The 21,863-nt window shown below is 42.6% G+C and overlaps 1 protein-coding gene across 1 annotated transcript in view; it reads left to right on the top strand.

Moving 5' to 3' along the window:
- The first annotated feature begins 7,433 nt into the window (after positions 1–7,433).
- Snx29 (sorting nexin 29) overlaps positions 7,434–21,863 on the top strand; it is a 457,962-nt gene continuing 443,532 nt past the window's right edge. The window contains exons 1-3 of the mRNA XM_033758742.1: positions 7,434–7,449; positions 7,599–7,660; positions 9,666–9,718. Of these exons, the coding sequence (XP_033614633.1) occupies positions 7,434–7,449; positions 7,599–7,660; positions 9,666–9,718 (131 nt within the window). The remainder of the gene's footprint in view (positions 7,450–7,598; positions 7,661–9,665; positions 9,719–21,863) is intronic.

Raw genomic sequence — 21,863 nt, 5'->3', positions numbered from 1 at the left:
TGGGTTGCAAAGCCTAAAATATTGCTTGTCTGGCTCTTTACAAAAACAGTCTGCTGACCTGCCCTTCTGGAGTGTGGTAAACATGTAGGTTTACTCAGTGAAAATCAGAAATCGCCCGAGACAGCCCACTATGGATACATGGGCAGTTTGTGGTAAAGATGCTGTCCTAATTGTAGTTTTTGCAGGGTACATTGAATGAATCACACAGTATCATTGTGTGCATCCTGAGATATCAGTAAGCCATTTATTTTCTATGCGTCTGTGCTTCTGGATGCCCTGGCTACTGTGTAGGCGATTCAGTACTCGATGAAGAAGATTGTAGCCTAAAGGCTCGAGCTAGGAAGAGCACAGAACTTGTGGAAATGTGGCTGTAGCCGGAGGGGTACGTGGGAGCAAAACGTGGTTTTATTACCTTTTTTACGTATTATCCTCATATGCTGTTGGAGTTGTGTAGGTGAGAAGGGATAATTGATGATGTGGGAAAAAGAGACAGTTGCTGGAGCACGTACTTGAGCAGGGGAGAGGAGATGGGATTCAGAGCACGACTGGAGATTTAAATTAGGCTTCTTGGAACTGCCTTTTTTTTTTTTTCTTTTCTTTTTTTTTGGAGCTAGAGTCTTATTATCAGGTTCAGTCTGGCCTCATACTTAGCCTTTGGAATGCTGGAATTACAGGTGTGCACCACCATGCCCAAGAGCCTTCGCTTTTGTGAAACGGTGAAAAGGGTTGATCAAACTTTCTTTAGATTAGAACATAGCAGCTGTGCACTCTTGACAGTTCTGAAGCATCCCTGCCTTCTACCCATTAGTTAGAATAACGAAACATGTCTGCAGACCTCGCTGAATGTCCCCTCGGTGGTGAAACCCTTGATAAGTGTACCTCTTTGTTCTCCATTACTTAGATTCCCCTGTTATTTCCTGTCAGGACCCTGCGTGCTCCGGATGTCAGGGACTTCCTGGCACCAGACAGACACTCCTCTTCGGATAATCAGAAATGTGAAAGAGAAGTGGGATTCCCTGTGGGCCCCAGGGATTCCTGGAGTTGTCTCCTTCCACTCTTGGGAGTCCTTCTGGTTTTTGGCTTGTAATGTTCTAGAATGCTAGTATCTACCTGTTGTAGTCCTCAAAAATCTTTTTCTTTATTGAGATGACACTCATATAATAGAGTTAACCATTGTTTTAAAGTGAGCAATTTAGCACATTTGCAGTGTTTTGTAACCACCTCCTCTATCTGTTCCAAAACATTTGATCACCCAAAGGAAACCTGTATCCATTAAGCAGTAGCTCCCCACCTTAATCTCCCCCCCCACTCCTCAGGGCCTGGCAACCATTTCTCTGTATCTGTATTTATATCGTATATTTTTATATTATTTATATGTATTTACTTATCTGGTCCTTCCCTGCTTTAGAAGCAGATTTAAACTCTTACTTTTTCAATGAGCCGCCCCGCTGCCCCAAAGGATGGCCGTGTGATATGGTAGAAGGAACGAGCATCTAAGAATCTGGGGGACCAGGGCTCGATGTCTAGTGTTGCACTGGCTTTGCTGCATGACCTGGAGCAGCATTCCTGGCACACGGTAGGTACCTGAAGGACATTATCTTCTTTTTTCTCATTCCTGCCTAGTTCCTTGCAGAGATCTCACCATTCGCCTCAGACCAGAGAAATGCTTGGCATAACTTTTCCTCTACCACTGTGCCGAGACAGTGAAGTAGCACTGTTTCAGTATGTCTGTGGCCTTGATCACGTGACTAATGTCCCCTATGGAATAGGGACTGTCCTCAACTGGACCTCCAAGACTGATGTTAGGATTAATGAAGGAATGTATGTATCTGCTTTCATCTTGTTTTATTTTCTCCATCCCAGGGAATCTGTATCACCTTTTCATCTCCTAGGGCACTGAATACACAGGCATGGATTAGATTCCTTTGCCTGTATTTTGGAGAGAAAGTTAACTAGTTGAAAGGATTTCTTGGGGCAGAATTCTTGACCCCTCTGTGGGATAGCTTCCCAATAACAACTAATGATGCCTGACATGTACAGAGCTCTTGGTATGCTAAGCTGTGTTCTAGGTGTGCCATGCACATTTATTCACAGAATAGTCCTAGGTGGTAGGGCTCTGTCTTACTTTCTCATCACTGGGACATAAAGGAGAGGTTTATTTTAGCGCACAGTTGTAGAGGTTTCATTCCATAGTTGGCTGGCTCCAAGGCAGGAAGGTATGGCAGAGAAGAAGCAGTCCAGGGCAAGGCAGGCAGGAAGCAGCAAGCCCTCCTTCTTTCCCTGTTTATTTTATCTAGGCTACAAGCCTATTTTGTTGCCGCCCACATCCAGAGTGGGTCCTCTTTCTTCAGTAAGTCCATCTTCCACACTCAGGAGTATGCTAAACCAATCACTGGACTAATGTGGTATCACACACCCATGAGCCACTCACCTTCCAAAAGACCCACCTAGGAGCACACAAGACTTTGCGGGGGCATCTAGATGTAAACTCTAACAGTCTCTGATGAGCAGTCTGAAGCAGTGAAGTAGCTTGTCCATTGATTATACGGCTGAGGGAGTAGGGCTCAAACCCAGCAGAACCCTGTTTTCTGCTCTTTCTTCCCAGCAGGTCATTGGAGCTTGAGTGGAGACTCCAGGCAGAAGGCCAGAGGTTTGTGTAAAAACTAATGTAGGGCCTCAAGGAATCTAAACATTAAACAGGTTTCTAAATATTGAAGAGAAGGTGAGACAACAGAATGGCACCTGAACCAGGGGAGAGTCTTACACACCAATGTGTTTTCTGCGTTAGAATTAGAAGATGAGTGCTTTTCTCAGACAGATTTGTGGTCCTTAAGGCATTCCCTGCCATGCCTTTACCTTTGTATTTTCCTCTTGATGGTGATGTAACAAGAAATGAGGTGCAAGCCTGTTCTAGTTTACTGTTGATGTTAGCTGGTGCTGGCCCCGGAGAAGGGAAGAAACGGGTTTGGTCCCTTGAATATGAATGTGTGGCTCCTCCTGAACTTGCAGTGGGCTGTAGCTTCAGGTTTGTAACCAGTGTCCAGGGTGAGCAGAATTTAGCAGATGGAAGAGCAGAGGCAGTGGACTTAGAATTGGATCGCTTTTTGACCACTTCCCATGGTCTAGCCTTAATAAAATGAGCCTCTCTTCTTTCTGTTGAATGGTGGTAGCCTTTTCCCTCTTTTGGGTGGTATGAGCGAGTGAACCCAGGGCCTTGTGCATGCTAGGCAGTGATCTGCTCCTGAGCTATGTTCCCTAGCCCTTTTACAATTTTGTTTCAAGACAGGATCTTTTATGTTGCCCAGGGCAGCCTTGTGATTCTCCTGCCTCTCTTGAATAGCTTGGGTTACAAGCATGCACCCCTACACCTGACTACCCTTTGCCATCTTTGTCAAGGATTAAGTCAATCAGGCATTACTGACTTAGCCACAGTTGCGGCACAGTAGGTGAGATCAGCTCCCTGCTCTTCTTGAGCGATTGCAGCGCTTGAACCTGGAAGACTAGTTTGGACCCAGGTGGAGGGGTGCAGCCTTCTCTGTCTTATCAATGGGAGAAGGTAAGACAGAGAATATTGATTTTTCTGACATGTCTCGTGTTTGCAAACTGCAGTATTAGGAGAGCCTGATCTCATGCAGATCCAGTGCCCAGAGAAGGGAAGTGACTGTCCTTGTCAGATGATCAGCAAGTGGCTTGGCCAGGATGAGAACTCTAGGCTTGTGACTTCCGGCTCAGTGCTTCGCCCTCTGCCCACAGTCAGGGCCTTTACTGGACACCTCCTGACATTAAACGGGGGCCTCCAGGGCGTGCACCCTGAAGCCTGTAAGATCCTTCTCAAGATCTCTGTTCAGGATCCCCTTCTGAGCTCAGAACTATCCCACTTGAAAGATGATAGCCAGCAAGGTTGTGTCTCTGGGTGGAGACCTGTGCAAGTTTTTCCCACATTATGAGAAGAGGCTTTTGCAAGAGGTAGAAGAGGCTGTTGACTTCTCATGTAGAAGAAACTCAGTACCTCGGGAAGAGTACCTAAGACATACATAGGGCCATTGTGCATGTTAGGAAGGGTAGGTGTAGCTCAGGAACCTGCAAGTCAGCATCACTGGGAGCCTGTGAGGAATGCAGAGTCACAGGTCCCACCCACCACCCTTTGAATCAGAACAAGATCTCTAGAGATCCACGTGTACACTGAAGTTTGAGAAGCACTGTGAAGAAAAATCATCAGTGGTGAGATAATGGAGATTATTTTCCTTGTTCATTTTTCCTCATTTGTTTTTATTGTATTTTTTTCTGCATAAGTTTTATGATAAGAAAAAAAGAATAGTAAATGGATTTCCTGGGGCAAAACTGTCACATTTCCATTTATCATTGTCTAAGGGCAAGTGAAGTTGCTAGGTATAGTACTTGGAAAAAGAAAAAAAGCAAACCTGCCTTTTCTACTCTGTGTTAGACAGGTAAGAGCAGAAATTAAAAGGCACAGATGTTACAGGAGGTGTTAGAGGGCCTTGGGAAGGGAAGCTCTGTACCCATTATGAACGATATTTTTGGACGGCCTCTTTGGTAGGATGGTGTGTAGAGTGATAATCATAATGTTTGAGGAGCCACTCTTTTAGATTGTGTTGTGAACGGATATTCACTGGTTTTTGTCTCCAGTCTTGGAGTAAGGTAGGAGCCTTGGTGTGGTGGTCCCAACTCAGCCTCTAAAAGAAGGATGGTCTTACATCAGGATCACAGTTCTGTAGAGTGTGGTGGCACATACTTATAATCCTAGTACTTGTGAGGCTGAGGCAGGAGGATTGCCATAAATTCGAGGTTGGCATGGGCTACAAAGTGAGATCAAGGCCAGCCTGGAATACATAGTGGGATGATGTCTCAAAAAAAAAAAATCATAGATCACAGTTCCACTAATTTGTGTTTAAGTTAGGGCAGAATTTAAACCCTTCATCCTAGTCTACAACTTCTTCCATGGCTTCTTCTGTCTGCTTTTCTGATTATTTCCTCCCCCACACCTTTTTGTTTCTTGGTCAAGTCACAGTGGACTTCCTTTTAGTTCTGGAAGGTCAGAACCCAAGCTTGTCTCACATGAATCTTTCCCCAGCCTGTCTGTTTGGCCCTAGATGCTACCCGTCCATTTCGTTCCATGACTGGTCTTCCACTCTATGCATGTCACCTTTGCAGAGAGGCCCCCAGGACTGGACTGGCTGTAGTGGCTCTGTTTCTTCCCCTCTCACTCATCTCATCCTTTTGTTCCAAGCATGACTCTAACATTGCTTCGTTCATAAGTGTGCTTATACACTATTAGTTTCTTCCTAATGAAATTTTAGCTCCGTGAGAAGATGGCTCTTTTGTACCATTTCACTTCTGTACTTAGAGGATTGCTTGGCATACAGTAAAAGTTAAATAAATCCTGAGTGGATCCGTGCACACAATTATTTCATACTGCTGAGCTTTCCCCTATCCATGGTGTGAGATTCTGACTTATGAGCTGGTTGTGAAGATTAAAGATGATTTGGGTGTAGAATGCTCAGCTTAGTGCCAGGCAAACAGGAAATGTCCAGCACATGGTGGAAATTGGTTCCAGCTGACTGGCCCTGGCTTGACTTGCAGGAGTCAACTGGCCGTCTCTGGGCAGTGCCCTGCTGCTCTTCCCTCCTGAGCTCACACAGAGCTGGCTAAGAAGAGCAGTGGCTTGCTGGCAATTCCAACACCATGGTGTGGTGCATCTTTAAAATTGAGTATCCTTTGAAAGGACTGTTCTCTGAGCTTGGTGCATTCTAACCCATGGCCTCATCTCTGTTGATTGGAATCATTGGGCCTTGTGTGGAGCATCAGTTGTTTGACAACAGTCTACTTGGTGCTTTGCAATCCTCTTGCCTCTGACTTTTTCTTTTCTTTTTTTTTTGGTACTGGGGATTGAACTCAGAACCTTGTGCTTACAAGGCAGGTGGAGGAACCCCTGAGCTAAATCCCCAGCCACTTCTGACCTTCTTAAATGGAACTTCAGTGTATGTCATATGTATCACTCGGGAAGATGTTTGGCTGAAAGTAGCAGCCCAGTCTACAGTGGTTTGAACAAATGAGGTTTCTTATTTGGTGAAAGTTATGTTATTTCTAGTATTAGCTCAGCAACTCAGTGATTATAGGGCTGATATATTCCTGATTCTCGTGGCCTTTTGCTCATGACTTTGTGATAGCAAGATGTTCCTCTGGCTCCACCCAGTGTGTATGTGATTAAGGACTCAGGGTAGAGGAAGGAAGGATGCCCTTTGTATCTTTTCTCTGTATGGAAAGGCTTAATGTGATACATGCTATAATCCCAGCTACTTGTGCTGAAGCAGGAGAATTTTAAGTTGGATTGCTAGTGGGCAGTTTAGCAAGGCCCTGTCTCAAAATAATACAAAGGCGTTAGGTGTGGGTCACACCTGTAATACTAGCACTCTGGAGGCTGAGGCAGGAGGATCACAAGTTTGAGCCCAGCCTGGGCAATTTAGTGATTTAGTGAGACCCTATTACTGCATTTGGTGATGCAGATCTGTAATCCCAGCAGTTAGGAGGCCGAGGCAGGAAGATCACAATGAGTTTGAGGCAGCCTGGATTACATAGTGAATTCAAGGCTAGCCTGAACAGCATAGAAAGACCCAGTCTCAGAAAGAAAAAAAAAAAGGCCCTGTTTCAAAATAAAAAATTAAAAATAGAACTGGGGGTGTATCTCAGTGCAAAAACCTTGAATTCCATCCCCAGTATTTAAGAAACAAAACAAAGCAAAACAGCCTTAACTGCTAAGAAAAGAAGTAATTAGGCTCCTTAGGCTTGTATTGCAGAAGTTGGCATGGGAAAAGGACATTTGAGACGATAGTAAGAATAGTCAATAAGCAAAACCTGTCACTTTAGGAAACTTACATTTTGTGTTAGAATGCTGGTTGTCATCTGGGGGCAGTTCCCCTCTTGTCTTGGTCCCTCAGGAGACACTTTACAATATCTGGAGATATTTTCTCTTCCTAACTCAGGAGTATGTATATGTGAATGATACTTCTATCTCTTACAATGTCCATAGTCCCACACTTGAGAGACCCTTAGAACACTACGGATGTGTTCTTCAAATCTGAGGAAAACTAGCCGGGCGTGATGGCGCAGGCCTGTAATCCTAGCATTTGGGAGGCTGAGGCAGGAGGATCGCTGTGAGTTCTAGGCCAGCCTGGGCTACATAATGAGTTCCAGGTCAGTCTCAACTACATAGTGAGACCCTGTCTCAAAAAACAAGACAAACAAACAAACCACTAAAATTTGAGGAGAACTAGTTTAGTTGTTTTCCTGTGATATGGTAATAGGCAAATGATCAAACTTCATTGTTTTGTTTTGTTTTTTTGGCACTGGGATTGAACTCAGGACCTTGGGCCAGTGAGGCAGGCGGTGGCATCACTGAGCTAAATCCCTGGCCCATGATCAAACTTCATTGTAATGATTTAGACTATTGGCACTGGTCCTGCTACTGCTTTTGTTAGTGAAGGACTGATTGTAACTGGGGACAGCCATATACTACCATGTCAGGAAATTGTAATAGCAGGCTAATGTCAGACAACTAATTAAGCCTCGTTGCGTTTTAGGGTCACAGAACAATGACAAAAGGCAATTTCTTCTGGAGCGACTGCTGGATGCAGTAAAACAGGTAAGAAGAGTATGCGTACTTGCAGAAGTCATCACTCCCTTCTTGTTCACATAGACTTACTTTGTGTTCTGGGAATGGTGAAGCAGAGTTTTCCCTAGGAAGTGATAAGGCAGGGAAGGCAGTCAGAGGAGAGGTAGAGCAGGTACTATTTGAACTTGTGGTGATCCTCCTGCCTCAGCCTCCTGAGTGCTGGGGTTACAGTGTGTGCCATAAATCCGAGCCTCGTGCAATTATTTTCATTTTATAAATGCAGAAACTGAAGCTTAGAGAGATTCAGCAAGTAGCTCAAAGTATCCTAGTTTAGTGTTAGCTTTCCATCACTATGACAAAATACTTAAGAGAATCAACTTGAGGGACAGTTTATTTTGGCTCAGGGTTTCGGAGGTCTCAGTCCGTGGTCAGCTGGCTCCATTGCTTTTAGGCCTGTGATGAGGCGGAAACATCATGACTGAAGGGTGTGATAGAGGAAAGCTGCTCACCTCATGGTGGCTGCATAGCAAAAAGAGAGAGGGAAATAGGCTGGGACCTGTGTTTTCTTTTTCTATCTAGGCTCCACCTCCACAGTTCCCACTATCTCCTGACAGTCCATTCAATTATGAATCCATCAATGGATTAATCCATTGATAAGATCAGAGACCTCAAAGATCCATTCGCTCTACTCTGGACCAACTGTCACATGAGCTATTGGAGGACATTCCATGTCCAAACCGGAATAGCAAATGATATAGCTAGGATCCAGCCCTGGAGTTCAAGAAGCTCACTTTTTAGAAGGGGGGATTGATAACGATAAGTATAGAATTACGGTATAGGAAGGTAAATGCTTTAATAGGCCTTGAGTTAAGTGTTGAAATGAGCCCAGAGCGTTTTAGCATCTCTGCCCAACCCTTGAGGCAGCCCGGTGTGGTGGAAGGGCATAGGCTGGGGGCTGAGATGTGGCTCTCTCCGACCATCTTTGTCCTCTGGAACCACGTCATTTGTCTCCAGGGGGCTGAGAAAATTTGTGGAGCAAATTGCATTTGTTAAAGTTAGGGAAAGGGTCCAGATAGCGCCTAGTCCACAGTAAGTCTGGAGCCTGTGTTTATTTCTTTCTTTGGAAGTGGAAAATGTAGCAAGATGAGGCAGGTTTAACCACTTTAAATACAGTTCTTAGAATAAATTGGGACTTCTGCTCAGAGGTTCTGCTTGTTGGTGTTGTTATTTGGGGGGGGGAGTTAAGGCATTACATTTATATATATCTTTAAAAAGTGACTTTATTGATGTATAATTTACATATAATATACCATTAACATCATAAAGTTTCCTGAGTTTTGACAAATGCATTGTTTAAAATTATATGTACTTCTGATGACAAGTTCAGGAATTTGCCAGGCAGCTGTCTGTAGCAAGGTTTCCACACCTTTAAAAGACTATGGATAGTGGTGGTGATTGTGTAGCAATGCAAATTTTCTTTTATAGCCCAAAATAGTTAAAATGGTAAGTTTTCTCTGTTTTTACCTCCATTAAAAAAAAATGGCGATTTGGTTTTGTTTTTACCTACCCTGGATAAATTGTCATTCAGCAAAATTGGATGACTTCTTTGAAGCTTGATTCATGCTGTTGCAGTTTTCTAGCCAGGCATAATAACTTCCGGGGTCCTGACACAAAGGGACCATGAAGGATCTGTGAATATTTCCCTTATCCCCTGTGAAGAGCTCTGTGGTATACTTAGCTGCTGACAGACATGCAGTTTCCCAGATAATTTGCAGATGGCTATGTGCTTTGTTTTCCTGTTGGCACTGTTTTCCCACAGGCTTCCTCCTGTACAAGTGGGAGATAAGAGTTTCCTTTAAGTGGCAGTTGGGAGGCTGAGATGTGACCTTAACTCTCGAGCTAACACACAGGGCAGAGCGGCTGGAATTTGTGGCCCTGTGTCCTGCTCTGACCCTGAAGACCAGTGTGTGCTGTTTCAGGATGCTTCTGAGTCCCATCCCAATAGCTGATCTCAGCAGTTTCTTTTTCTGTGCAGTGCCAGATCCGCTTTGGAGGGAGAAAGGAGATCGCCTCGGATTCTGACAGCAGGTAAATAAATCTTTTCTATCACCACCCACTGTCCAGACTGAAAGGTGGTGAGAGATGGTGAGCTTCTGTACTCTGCCTCTGCACAAAGGAGGTGAAGGGACTGAATTTGGGTCAACTGTGGACTATCTGTGTAGCGTCTAGTTTTTCATACTTCTTCTAAGAACACGTTCGGAGGGACCTTCTTGAAATACCTTTTGTTAAAAAGTTATTTTCAGGACAATTGAAAACTTTTTTTTTTTTTTGAGACAGGGGGTATGAATTTCAGGCTAGTCTTGAATTCACTATGTAGCCTAGGTTGGCCTCAAACTTAAGGTGATCCTCCTGTCTCAGCCTCCCATGTATCACTATGCCTGGCTCAGTTTTTGAAAATTCAGAAACCTAAATACCTAGCTATACCTAAATTTCCTAGCTATTTCCTAAATAGCTAGGAAATAATTAACCAAGTACACTGCCTCAGTGGGACAGAATGTTCTATAACTACTAAAAATAATGTTTGTATAGAACTTGTTTTAAGGATAAAAATGCATATGTGGTAATTAAAAATTTTATATATGCAGTGAACATGCGTATTTCATAACAATGAAAAGAAAGGGATATGAAACTTTGTGGATGTAGAGTAGTCCTAGATATGTTAAACAACAGTGGCAAAAACCACACTAGAATGTGAACAGAGGGTGCTGAGGGTAAGAATATTTGAAGTCTTTGTGTTTTTAGGTATTTTTCATACTTTGTACTGTGGTCCTGTGTTCATTTTATGATTAAAAAGAAGTGCTAAAATTTGCCATTGACTTGACCCAGGAAAGGGTGACATAATTGCAATGCAGGATGTGGGATTTTGGCAGAGGTGAGAGACACGGAGGTGATGCGGTCAGAGCTGGTTCATGCTCCGTGGCGCGAAGAGGCTGGAGGAGCAGCCTTCGCCCAGCCTGCAAACCAGCTGTGTCTCCACCGCAGCCCACCCAGGAGGGCCCTCATCTCTCCATCTGTCCTTTCATCCCTTTGTTCTGCTGTGAAGCTTCAGCAGCCATGAGCGCAGCACGCAGAGCCGCGGAAATTCTTTGAAACTGGTGCAAATTGGAAAATGACCCTCCACCTCCCTTTCTTCTCTGCCCACTTTTTCTCCATAACACGTATCACGGAGTGTACTGTACATTATGCTTTTTAAATTTTGCCTCTTCTCTCTCTCCTGTCTCTGTAACATCAGCTCCACGTAGAGAGGCAGTTTGGCTCTCATGTTTACTGATGTATCTCTCATGTCCAGAAGTATCTAGAAGGTACTCAGTAAAGATTTATCTTGATGTGTGTATGTGTAGTCACACACTGCTAGCTAATCAAGTGTGTGAAAGTCTGTGCTACCATCAGGCTTGTGAGCTTTGAAGAGCTGCTTCTCCCTTTATGTATTATTTCTTAGTATTTTATACAGATACTTTGTGACTACCACATATTAGAGTCTCAATATGTGTTTATATGACATTTGATTATTAGAATTATCAATTAGTCCTTCATGGAGGCCTACTGTGGGGTCTGGCCCCAGTCAGGATAGGGCTTCTCATTTTGGGATCCATGGTCCAGCTGTGTTAGAATCCTTTGCAGGCTTGTAATTTAATGGTGCAGATTTAATTTCCCATTCTGGATCTTCTGATTGAGAATGTGTGTATATGTCCATGACAGAGAGAAAGAGGAAGAAAGGGAGGAAAGCGGGGAGGGGAAGGGAGAGGGAAACAAATGAGTATGTATTTGGGGAGGTGTAGCTTGGGAATTTGTATTTTCAGCAAGCTCCCCAGGCAATTCTAGTTGACCGGCCAGGCTAGTCCAATCATTGTTCCAGGCAGTGGGGTGCAGAGTGAATTAGGAAGGCTCGTCTTTCCTGGGCCAGGTTGGCATGGCTGTGTGTGTATGTGTGGATGTGTATGGTGTATCGTGTGTGTGTGCATCCTTTATTACTTGTCTTCATAACTGTGTCACCCATTTCCTGAGAGGCAGTCATGCTGAATGTTAATGTGTTCCTATTAATAGCTTTTACTGCTATAATTTTTATTATGTAAAATGTGATCTTTTATGGTCGAATGAAAGTTAATTCCTTCACAATCACTGTTGTTTATGGTTAAAAGCAGTTGCAATGGTTAATGTTAAAAATAGTAATTATTGTTTGTTTTTGCTTTTGCTACTCTGTTTCTGCTTAGTCTTTAGAGCAACCTTGGGAAGAACAGTGGCATTCTCTTTTTCTTTACTGATAAAACAATCTCAGAGAGACAAAATAATGCAGCCTAGGTTAGTCTTCCTGCAGGTGTTAAAGTGAGAGGATGGATCCAAGTCTCCTAGGCTCTACGGTATACATTTGGTCCTGTGCGTGTGCGCATTCTTCATCTGTGGATTCAACCAACTGCAGATCAAAAAGAATAAAACAGGCTGGGAGTAAAGCTCAGTGCTAGAGTATGTACTTACCTTGTGCAAGGCTTTGAGTTCTGTTCCTGCATTGAAATAACTATTGGACTGGAGTGTTGTACTGAACATGTACTGATTTTGTTTTGGATCATTATTTCCTGCACAATCCTGTGTAATCACTGTTTACCTGGTATTTTTATTTTCTTAGATCATGTAAGTAATCTAGAGATGGGTCAGGGATTTAGCTCAGTAGTTCCGCCGTGTGCCTCGCAAGCGCAGGGACCCGAGTTCGATCCCCGGTACCAAAAAAAAAAAAAAAGAAATCTAGAGATCATTTCAAGTATATAGGACGGTATGTGTGTCGATTATATGCAAATACTATGCAAGCTTAAGCATGGATTGAGGACCCTGAGATTTTGGTACCCCTGGGTTGTGTATGTCTTAGAAATAGTCCTCCGTGGATACATTATTCTTTCCCTGTTCACATTTAGTGATTTAACTGGTTTTGAGGCTGGCTTCTCAAAAATGTTTTTTCTTCTCTTGTGGAATTCTTTCTTGCTATAAATACTGATCTTTAAGAGGTCTTTGGTTAGAGGTAGCACCATCTTCATGTAGGAAAGGCTGAATCGTCATGCCATTTGATGAGAATTTCACCTGGAGAGGAAAAAGTCAGCAAACATTTAAAAATAGCTGTTGTGAGGTCTGAAAAGGTAGGTAAGTCACCTGCCTTCCTCACCTCTGACAAGTGGTCTAATTCTGGAATGCAGCTGAAATCCGTTTGATTCTCTGCAGCCCTGTCCCAGTCACCAGCATCTCTCAACAGTTGGCTGCTGTAGCTTCCAGCCTGGCTCCTGCACTCGTTCTTGTCCTGCTTCCAGAGCATTTGAGAGGATTCTGCAGAATGTAAATTCACTCACCTCACTTTCCAATTGACCCCTCAGACACACACATCCCTGCCTCTTTGTAGAAAGACCCACATGCATCCTGAGTACAGAGCCTGGAAATGTCATGTGCTTTCCCTGCTCTGTGTTCCAGCTACCCTGGGCTTTTATTAGCTTGTGTTTGTAAAGCTTTGTATTGCTTTTTCAGGGGAATCTTCCAGATTCCTGATGCCACTCTCCCAGATCTGGGCCATACGAATCTACAGTCCTCGCTCTAGCTATGCACTGGCAGATGTTTCCTTTAAAGCCACTTTTCTGGCTTGGCCCTTGGGGCGTACCTTACTGACCTCTGTTCTTTCTGGTTATTTTCGGTTAATCTGTTTGAAATCACAAAATTGTATGAACTGATTACACCTGTCTGCCCAACTGGATGTCAAATTGGAATGGAGCCTGCTTTGCCCACACTTATGGCAGTGGTGCCTGATGCGTGGTAAGTGCTCAGAAAATAATTGTTGGATCATCACTGATCCATAATTAGTTACCAGATAAGTACTTGGTAGTGTCAGGCTCTGTGCTGGAAAAGGGGATTTCTCAAACACTTCAGAACTATTCCTGCCCCTTTAATGGATTTCCAGCCACTGGGAAGACAGTACAATAAAGTGGCAACTACAGATGGCTGCAGAGGGCCATGTCTGGCGAGCTGTTGATGTTCTCTGGGCAGGCTTTCTAGAGGCACCTGGCCACTCAAGGTCTGTTTTGGCATCGTGTCTCTCTCCCTGCAGCCAGCCTCCCCGAGCCTGGGAATAGGTGCACCTCGCCGGTAGAAAAGGGCTGAGATACCATGCGTAAAAGTGCTAGGCATGTAGGAATGGTAGTCTTATTCCAGTGGTAGCAAACCTATGGCATGTGTGTTTTTCTTTTAAGACAAAAGATGTTAATGTAGAGTTGTTTTTTCTTTTTTTTAGTACCCAGGATTGAACTCGGGTCCTTATGCTTGCGAAGCGTGTGGCGGAACAACTGAGCTAAATCCCTGGCCCTAGTGTTGTTTTTTCTAAACTCAGTGTTCAGCTTTAATCACAGTGTTGGCCCTTTGCAATAAGTAAATGGGTGTTGGGTTGCAGTTTGGCACTTGGTCTCTAAAAGGTTCGCCATTACTGTCTGATCCCACATCAGGAGGACCCTGCTGTTTTTGGAACGAAGTCTGGTTGGCACTTAGCTTATGACAACTGCCCATCACTGCCTATTGATGCAGATTGTAGGCTGCGAACAGAACAGGAGGCAGACAGATGTGGGTTTGCGAGCTTTGTACATGTTTGCTTTTGCACTCAGAGGAGCCGTTGAGGTTGGAAGATCTCTTTCCACGTACAGTAACTTGGGGCACTTTTCTTGGTTCTTTTTGGAAAACAGAGCATCTTGTAAGAGTATATGTATAACTCTTCCCATATCGGTCTTCTCCAGGAATTTAATAGCCAGCATCTTCTAGGAAACAATAGATTATTAGGAGATATTTGTCTTAAAAGGCCAACTGCTATCTTTTAATGTCATTTTAAGTGTTTTATCTTAAGATGTCCTAGGCAGGACTGTGAAGTGTTGGCTTTGGTTGCAGTTAGAGTCTAGCTGGTTAGAATGACCATTAGAAGGAACCTTGGAAAGATAGTTGCTATGATATAGGTTTGCCCCCCACCCAACATTCACTTTTTGGAAACTTAATTCCTCAATACAACAGTGTTGGGAAGTGGAGCCTAGTGGAAGGTGTTTGAGTAATAGGGGCAGAACCTTTTGTGAATGGATTAATGCCTTATTTTTTTGGGGGTACTGGGGATCGAACTCAGGACTTTAAGCGTTCTAGGCAGGCATGGTGCCGTTGACCTAAATCCCCAGCCCCGATTAATGCCTTATTTTTAAGAAAGAGGTAGCTATGGAAGAAGATCAGTCTTTCCTCCTATGTACCTGTCCGCCCTTCCACTTTCCTCCTTGAGTTGGGGAAAATGAGGCTCTTGCTAGCATCATGCCTTTGGACTCCCCACCCTATAGAGCCCTGAGACAGAATAAACCTCTTCTTTATAAATTACCCAATTTCAGATAGTATTTTGTTATAGCAACAGGAAATAGTGGTCAGTGTGTCTCAGGGCTTTTGGTATCAAGGACCAGAAACATGTTCCAGCTGAGGGTATTCTGAGCTCAGAGAATCCAAGGTCAGCCAGATTTGCAAACAAGGAGTCAGAAACCTTTCCAAGGCTCCTAAGGCAGAAGCAGGAGGTCCAGAAATGGCATCCTAGCCCGAAAGGCCCTCTGCTGGAGTAACCACAAGTTGTCTTCTCACTGTTCAAAATTGACCTTCCAGAGAGAAATCTGATTGGCTAATCTCAGGTCACGTGGCCACCAGCAGAAAGACTTGCCCAGGACCTTTCTGGGACCCATTGGCTTCGGTAGTGAAAAGATGCTAACCTGGTTCACCATCCCAGAAGGTAGCTTTCAAGAAAGATAAAAAATCTTCAAAATACAGGTGCTTTTGTGAAAGTAGAATGAAAAAAGGTAGCCAGATAGTCCAGTGGTTGTTTGCTGTGTTTGCCATGTTATAATGATAATTTTTTGGTTGTGACAGTACTGTGCAGTCTGAAAGTGCTCTTGCCCAGGTCATTAATCTCATTTGATGCTTGCTACCACCTGAGGTTGTAGATATGCAAGAAGGTGTGATCTTTTCCCCTCTTTTATAGGCATAAAACTTGGGGTGGTCATTTGTACAACAGTTACTGGTAAATATTGTCACCTCTGAGTGTTGATGTGAAATGCAGTTGGAGCCCAGACCACTGGCTCCCAGTGTGGACCTCATTCCTTAACAATGTCCCTGTTCTTTCCACCCCCCCCCATACTGGGGACCGAACTCAGGACCTTGCTTTTGCAGTGCATCATTTTAGATGTTAAATGTCATGGTGTAAGTTCCTTTCAGTTCTTTTTCAGGCTAAGTGATATCAGAGGGAACAACTTGGTCTGGTATTAAGTTGGATTAAATAAAATTGCAAATCTTTGATCATATTTTGACCCAAAAAATGTCAGGTTGTTTGAAATAATATTTCTTTATACCTTTCCCATATATTCAGCAGAGAGTGTGCAGGGATAAGTCTCAGTTTTCTTTTTTCAGAGTCAGAATTTAGTATTTTAATTGCATTTATTTTTGGGGTTACTCTGTTTATGTTACATGATGCTGCTTACTGTAGCAATAGATATTTTTTTCCTTTTAACAACCGGCATGTTTAAGGGAACAACCTAAGTCAAGCTTAAGACAAATAAGAAAGTAGTTGTAGATCTCCTCAGATGTGACAAAAGTTGCTGAGGTGTTAGTGAAGATTGGAGTTAGTGAGGGAGAGGGCCAGCAGGACTGGAGCTGTTACTGGATTTTGGGGCCTATGAGATACACAGTATTCTGCTAATATCTGAAATCCAGAGGATGAGGAAGGGGGAGACCAAGGGAGAGAGGGGGAGAGAGGTTTGTTTAATCTTGTGAGATGGGTTCCCCATGATGCAGCAGTCTTCTCATGAAGTCTAAAACAGCACCTGAGGGATGTGATGGGTGGGACTTGTTTCTCTCTTCCAGTGCCCTCTCAGAACCTCAACAGGAGGAAATGGAGGCCGTCGCTGGGCTCTCTCTTGCATATTTCTCAGCATTTTCTGTCACTGTGGCTTTTTAGTTCTGTTTTCTCCTAAGAACAAAGACTCATAGTCATGGTTCATTACAATTATTCCATGTTCTGCCAGTCCGACTGGCCTGTGGTAAGGCTTTAAAATAGCTTTTGTATAATAGTTGCTCAGTAATTCAGCAGGCCCTGGAAGTTACTTCAAAGTCTAGATATGATACTTTTCCACAGACATGTCTTCATCCAAGTGGAATCAGAGAGCGTAACTGGTTAGTTTCCCCTGAGAATTATAAATAGTCATAAAGACTGAGGGATAATAGAATATGCATGAGATTTGGGCCTCAGGTTTGAATCTGGGTGTTGGTGGGTGCGGTCATGTGATTTTGGGCAAGTTTCTGACTTTCTGGGGCCTCAGTTTCCTTATCTGTAAAATAGAGATAGTGCTAATAATATTCATGTCATAAAACTGTAAGTTAGCTCACATGTATCCCCAAGAACAGTGCTTGCCAGTCATTTTCCAGAAACTGAAAGCTGCTGTGTCTGGCATTGTAATTACAATAGCTTATCTTCACCTGGGTAGGCACTCCTTGCACACTGGTCTCTTCTCTTACAAGTGAGTGAACCTTGGCTTTCATTTCAGAATGTTTAGAAATTGTTGATATTGTTGGCCTTTCAGATGGCTAGTTGAGATATCAAAGGGAATGACTTGGTTTGGTATTAAGTTGGACCAAATGAAATTGCCAATCTCTGATCATTTGTTGACCCGCCGAAATGGCAGGATATTAAAAATAGTTCAAAATAATGTTTCTTACGCCTTTTCCCTATTTTCAAGAAGGGAGATTTCTTTCCCTCTAAAAGGCCAAGAAAAGAGGGATTAATCTTTTTTTAGGGGGTAGAGGTGGTTATTTTTTAATACCTATTGAGAAATTAGAAACAGCTTTGAACTTTTGAAGAAGCTAAAAAACAAAACAAAACAAAACAAAACAAAAACGAGCCCAAAACCAGCTGTTTGGTTTTCCCTAATGTTGTTCTTGATGAAGTCGAAAACTGTCACATGCATTCCCTGGACACCTGATGAAACTAATTGGCCTTTTCAGAGGACATTTTTCCTCTTTTAAATGTCTCCATGTGTTCATCATGTGATTTTTTTGTCTTCAGTGTGTCACATGTTTCTTTTTTTTTTGGTACTGGAGATTGAACTTGGGACCTGTGCTTTGGAATCAGGCGATGGAACCACTGAGCTGAATTCCTGGCCCTTGTCACATGTTTCTTACCAGCCTCTTTTTAGTTTTAAGTGTTGATGGATGTTATAATTCTTACTATCCTGGAAAAAACTCCTGGGGTTTGTTTAATTGAATTTCTGTCTGCTCTACCCTGATCACTTTATTTCATTTTGAGGCTCTGCAGTAAGTGGTTCCAAATTGCATGTGTGCGTGTGTGCATACGTGTGTGTGTTGCCCAGGATGAAACTCAGGGATTAATGCCCTCAGGGCAGGCACTCTACCACTGAGCTGCGTCATTAGGCCTATGCTGCACATTGTTATTTTTCTGTATTGATCAAATTAACTGATTTTTCTTATTTGTGTTTTTGAGACAGGGTCTTACTATGGAGAGCATGAACTCAGTGTCTAGCCCAGGCTGGCCTTGAACTCAAGGTGATTCTCCTGCTTCAGCCTCCCCATAACTGATTTCTTTTTTACAAATATTATTTTTTAGCACATGTTGAGCTCAGGACATTTAACAAATCTGAGCGCATTTCCATATGTGAATTTAAAAAAAATATTTTATTCCATTCCCCCATGTATGAAAGCTTTGCTTCCATTTTAGCCTTATATTTTCACTTTTTTTCTTGTCCCTTCCTTTTCCCCTCCCTTCCCCTTTGTTCCCCTTACCATTTGAACACTTTCTTCCCATTTCCCAATATCTGTTGTACATTTTAGTTCTTATTTCCACTTTTGGTTTCTCACACTAGAGGAACAGTGCAGTATTTGCACATGTGTGTCTGATTTATTTCACTTAAAGTATGGTCTCAAGGTCCATCCATTTAGCTCTAAATGTCTGAGGCTCATCCTTCTTTATGGCAGAAGAGTGCTCCATTGTATTAAAAAACCTACATCTTCCTTATATATTCATTAGTTGGTGGGCCTTTGGTCTGTTTCCAGGATTTAGCTTTTACAAACTGCTGTTATAAACATGGGTGTGCATATACTGCTATGGTATGAAGCTTTTGATTCTTTTGGGAAGATACTAAAAAAGGGAATAGCTGGGTTAAAAGGAGCCTGTAGTTTCAGATTTTAAAGATATCTCCACTGAGGTTTTACTGGTCTACACTCTCACCAACAGTGGAGCAGGGTTCCTTTTTCCCCACAGCCCTGCCAGCATTTGTTATTGATTTCTTGATAGCAGCCATTCTTTCTGGAGTGAGATAGAATCTCAGTATTGTTTTAATCTGCATTTCATGAATGACCAGTGCTGGTGAACATTTTTCATATATTTATTTGCCACTTCTACTTCTTTATCAATTTTGGAGTGGATCTTTAAATGTGGGGCGGTCTGATTTTTTTGAGTTCTTTATATGTTCTAGATAATAGTCCTTTATCTGATGAATAGCTGGTAAAATTTTTTTCCCACATTGTGGGTTGTCTCTTCACACTGTTTGGTGGTTTCTTTTGCTGTGCAAAGCTTTCTAATGAGATGAGATCCCAAGGTTGATCCTTTTTTTTTTTTCAGCTTTAATTGAGTTTATTGGTACATTTTAGGGATACAGTACAGTTATATTCATTGTTGGGATCTCGCACCTCTACATGACAGGTCTTGGTTCTCATTTTTTCCCCTTGTCCCTGCCCTCCCTTCACCCCCTCCTCCTTGTTGATTCTTTGTAGTATTTCCTGGGTGGCCTGAGTTTTGTTTATGAAATCTTTGCCTACTCCTGTGTCCTCAGCATTCTACCTATTCTCTCTTCCAGCAGGATTAGTGTTTCTGTTTTATATTTATATCTTTGATCCTTTTCAATTTTATTTTATACATTTTCCGGCTTATTTAGCCAAAGTCAAGAAGTAAAGCAAATTTATTTGACAAACATCACTATATGAATTTGTTAAAAGTACGTTATTGGAAATTATGATCTTCTGAAACTTGATGTTTAAAATTTTACTGCATACAATTTTTGCGGGGCGGTACCAGGGGATCGAACTGTGGATCATGCACTTGTGAGACAGGCTGTCGCACCACTGAGCTAAATCCCTGGCCCTAACTGCATACAATTTTGGTACTTAAAGTACTAAAAATTAATCAATTTATACTATCAATTCTTAAATTCATTTAACCTATAAGGCAGTGAAAATTAACAATAAATTACTGCTAAAATACCATCTCTTCTTTATTCCATTGGGTTTCTCTTATGCCTATGAAATGTGTACCTGTAATGAAACCAAGCCATATCAGTTTGCTGTTCTTTAAAATGGTGCTATGCTTAATGTCCATACTTCTATTCCTTCTTTCTCATAACACAGAATGCATATATGAACCTACTCTAGCAATAGTCTTAATTGACCTGCCAGTTAATAGAAAACCACAGGATATATTATATTGCTACGGATCCATTTTGTTTTTAGGTTAGTACATTTTGAAAGATCCAGATCTAGTTTTAATCTTTGGCATGTGGAAAGTCAGTTTTTCCAGCACCATTTACTAAAGAAGCTATCTTTCTTCCAGTGAAGATATTTGGCTCCTTTGTCATTGATTAGGTGGCTGAGTATGTCTGGAGTTGTTTCTACAACTTCTAATCTGTTCCATTGATCCTCAGATCTGTTCTTTTGCCAGTACCATGCTGTTTTTGTCACTGTAGCTTTGTCATATAATTTAAAGTCAGGGATTGTGGTATCTCCTGCCTTGTCTTTGTTGTCCAGAATTTACCTTTGCTCTTCTAGATCTTTTCTTGTTCCAAATTAATTTTAGGATTTTTAAAAAATTCTGTGAGATATGCTGTTGGAATTTAGATCAGGATTGCATAAAATCTGTATAACATTTTTGGAAGTTCCATATGTTAATTTAATATGTTCCTGAACCACCGGTAGCATATCGTGACTGTCCCATTGGGTGGTTTGTACCACTGGTGGTAGAAGTGGTTCAAGATGCCCAGCATCAAGTAATACAAATTACAGCCCTGTTGTGAGTGTGTTACCTGAATATTTGTTTTGTATGTATTGATAGTTGCTGAGAGAAAGCAGTGTATGGCCTATTATGTTAGCACCACCGTCATCATCACCACTACTGCTGCCGCCCTGTCATCACCACCATCCTGTGATAGAGAGAGGCAGTGAGCGTGGAGTGCCTTTGAGCTTTGATGGCAGGCATATCTTCGTGACCACTCCGGAATCAGTCACTGATTACCAGCTGTGCAGTTTTAGACTTCCTTAGCTTCTCTAAGCCTGTTGTACCATGGAAAATCAGAGGATGATGATGGTACCCACTTCCGAGGGTTGTGGTGGGTATTAGCTGTAGTAATGTGTGCTTGGCACATCCAGTAAGAACACAATAAAAACACTTTCCTTCCTTCCTTCCCTTCCTTCCTTCCTTCCTTTTGAGGCAGGGTCTCATTAAGTTGCTAAGTTGCCCAGGGTGGCCTTGATGTTACAATCCTCATGCCTAGCCATGTGTTTTCTTTTTATGAGTAGATGTACTTGCATTTTAGGGTAATTATTGGTAATTAAAGGCCAGAATAACTAGTCAGTAATTACTCCATTCAGTAGGTATTTATTTTGAGGGTGCTGTTTTGCATTCAGGATGCTGTCGTCAAGGAAGTCAAAGTTGAGTCTGGGAGATGGTGTCACTGGCAATCATGGCAGAGCTCACTACAGGTTTGTCATTGCTCACATGGGTGGAATGGGCTTTGATGACAGTTCCTGGGGCGAGGGAAGTGCCAGTGTGAAGGTGTAGGAAGTGGGAAGTGGTGTTGGGAGGCTTGGACCTGTGGGTTATATGTATTTCTTGAGTGTCATGGGAAGGTACTTGAACTTTATCTGTTAGGGTATTATTCTGTCACTTTGGCCATTTGTGTGCCATTTTCACAATTTATGCCATTTCTATATCATTCGGAGAGTTAGAGTTTAGCTTGAGGTGGATCTCTAAGACACTGTCTACTCTGGTCTTGTCGTAGTAATGCATTAGAGAAATCAGAGGCTGCTTGGCTGGCTCGGTTTCTTCATTGGTGTAGTATGGAGAAGACAGGAGGAAAGATAATGG

Source organism: Fukomys damarensis, unplaced genomic scaffold (genome assembly GCF_012274545.1).
Source record: "Fukomys damarensis isolate Sample0158 unplaced genomic scaffold, DMR_v1.0_HiC HiC_scaffold_34, whole genome shotgun sequence".
Lineage (NCBI taxonomy): Eukaryota > Metazoa > Chordata > Mammalia > Rodentia > Bathyergidae > Fukomys > Fukomys damarensis.
Note: the sequence above shows the minus strand (reverse complement) of the source record. Positions and strands in the feature narration are given on the sequence as shown.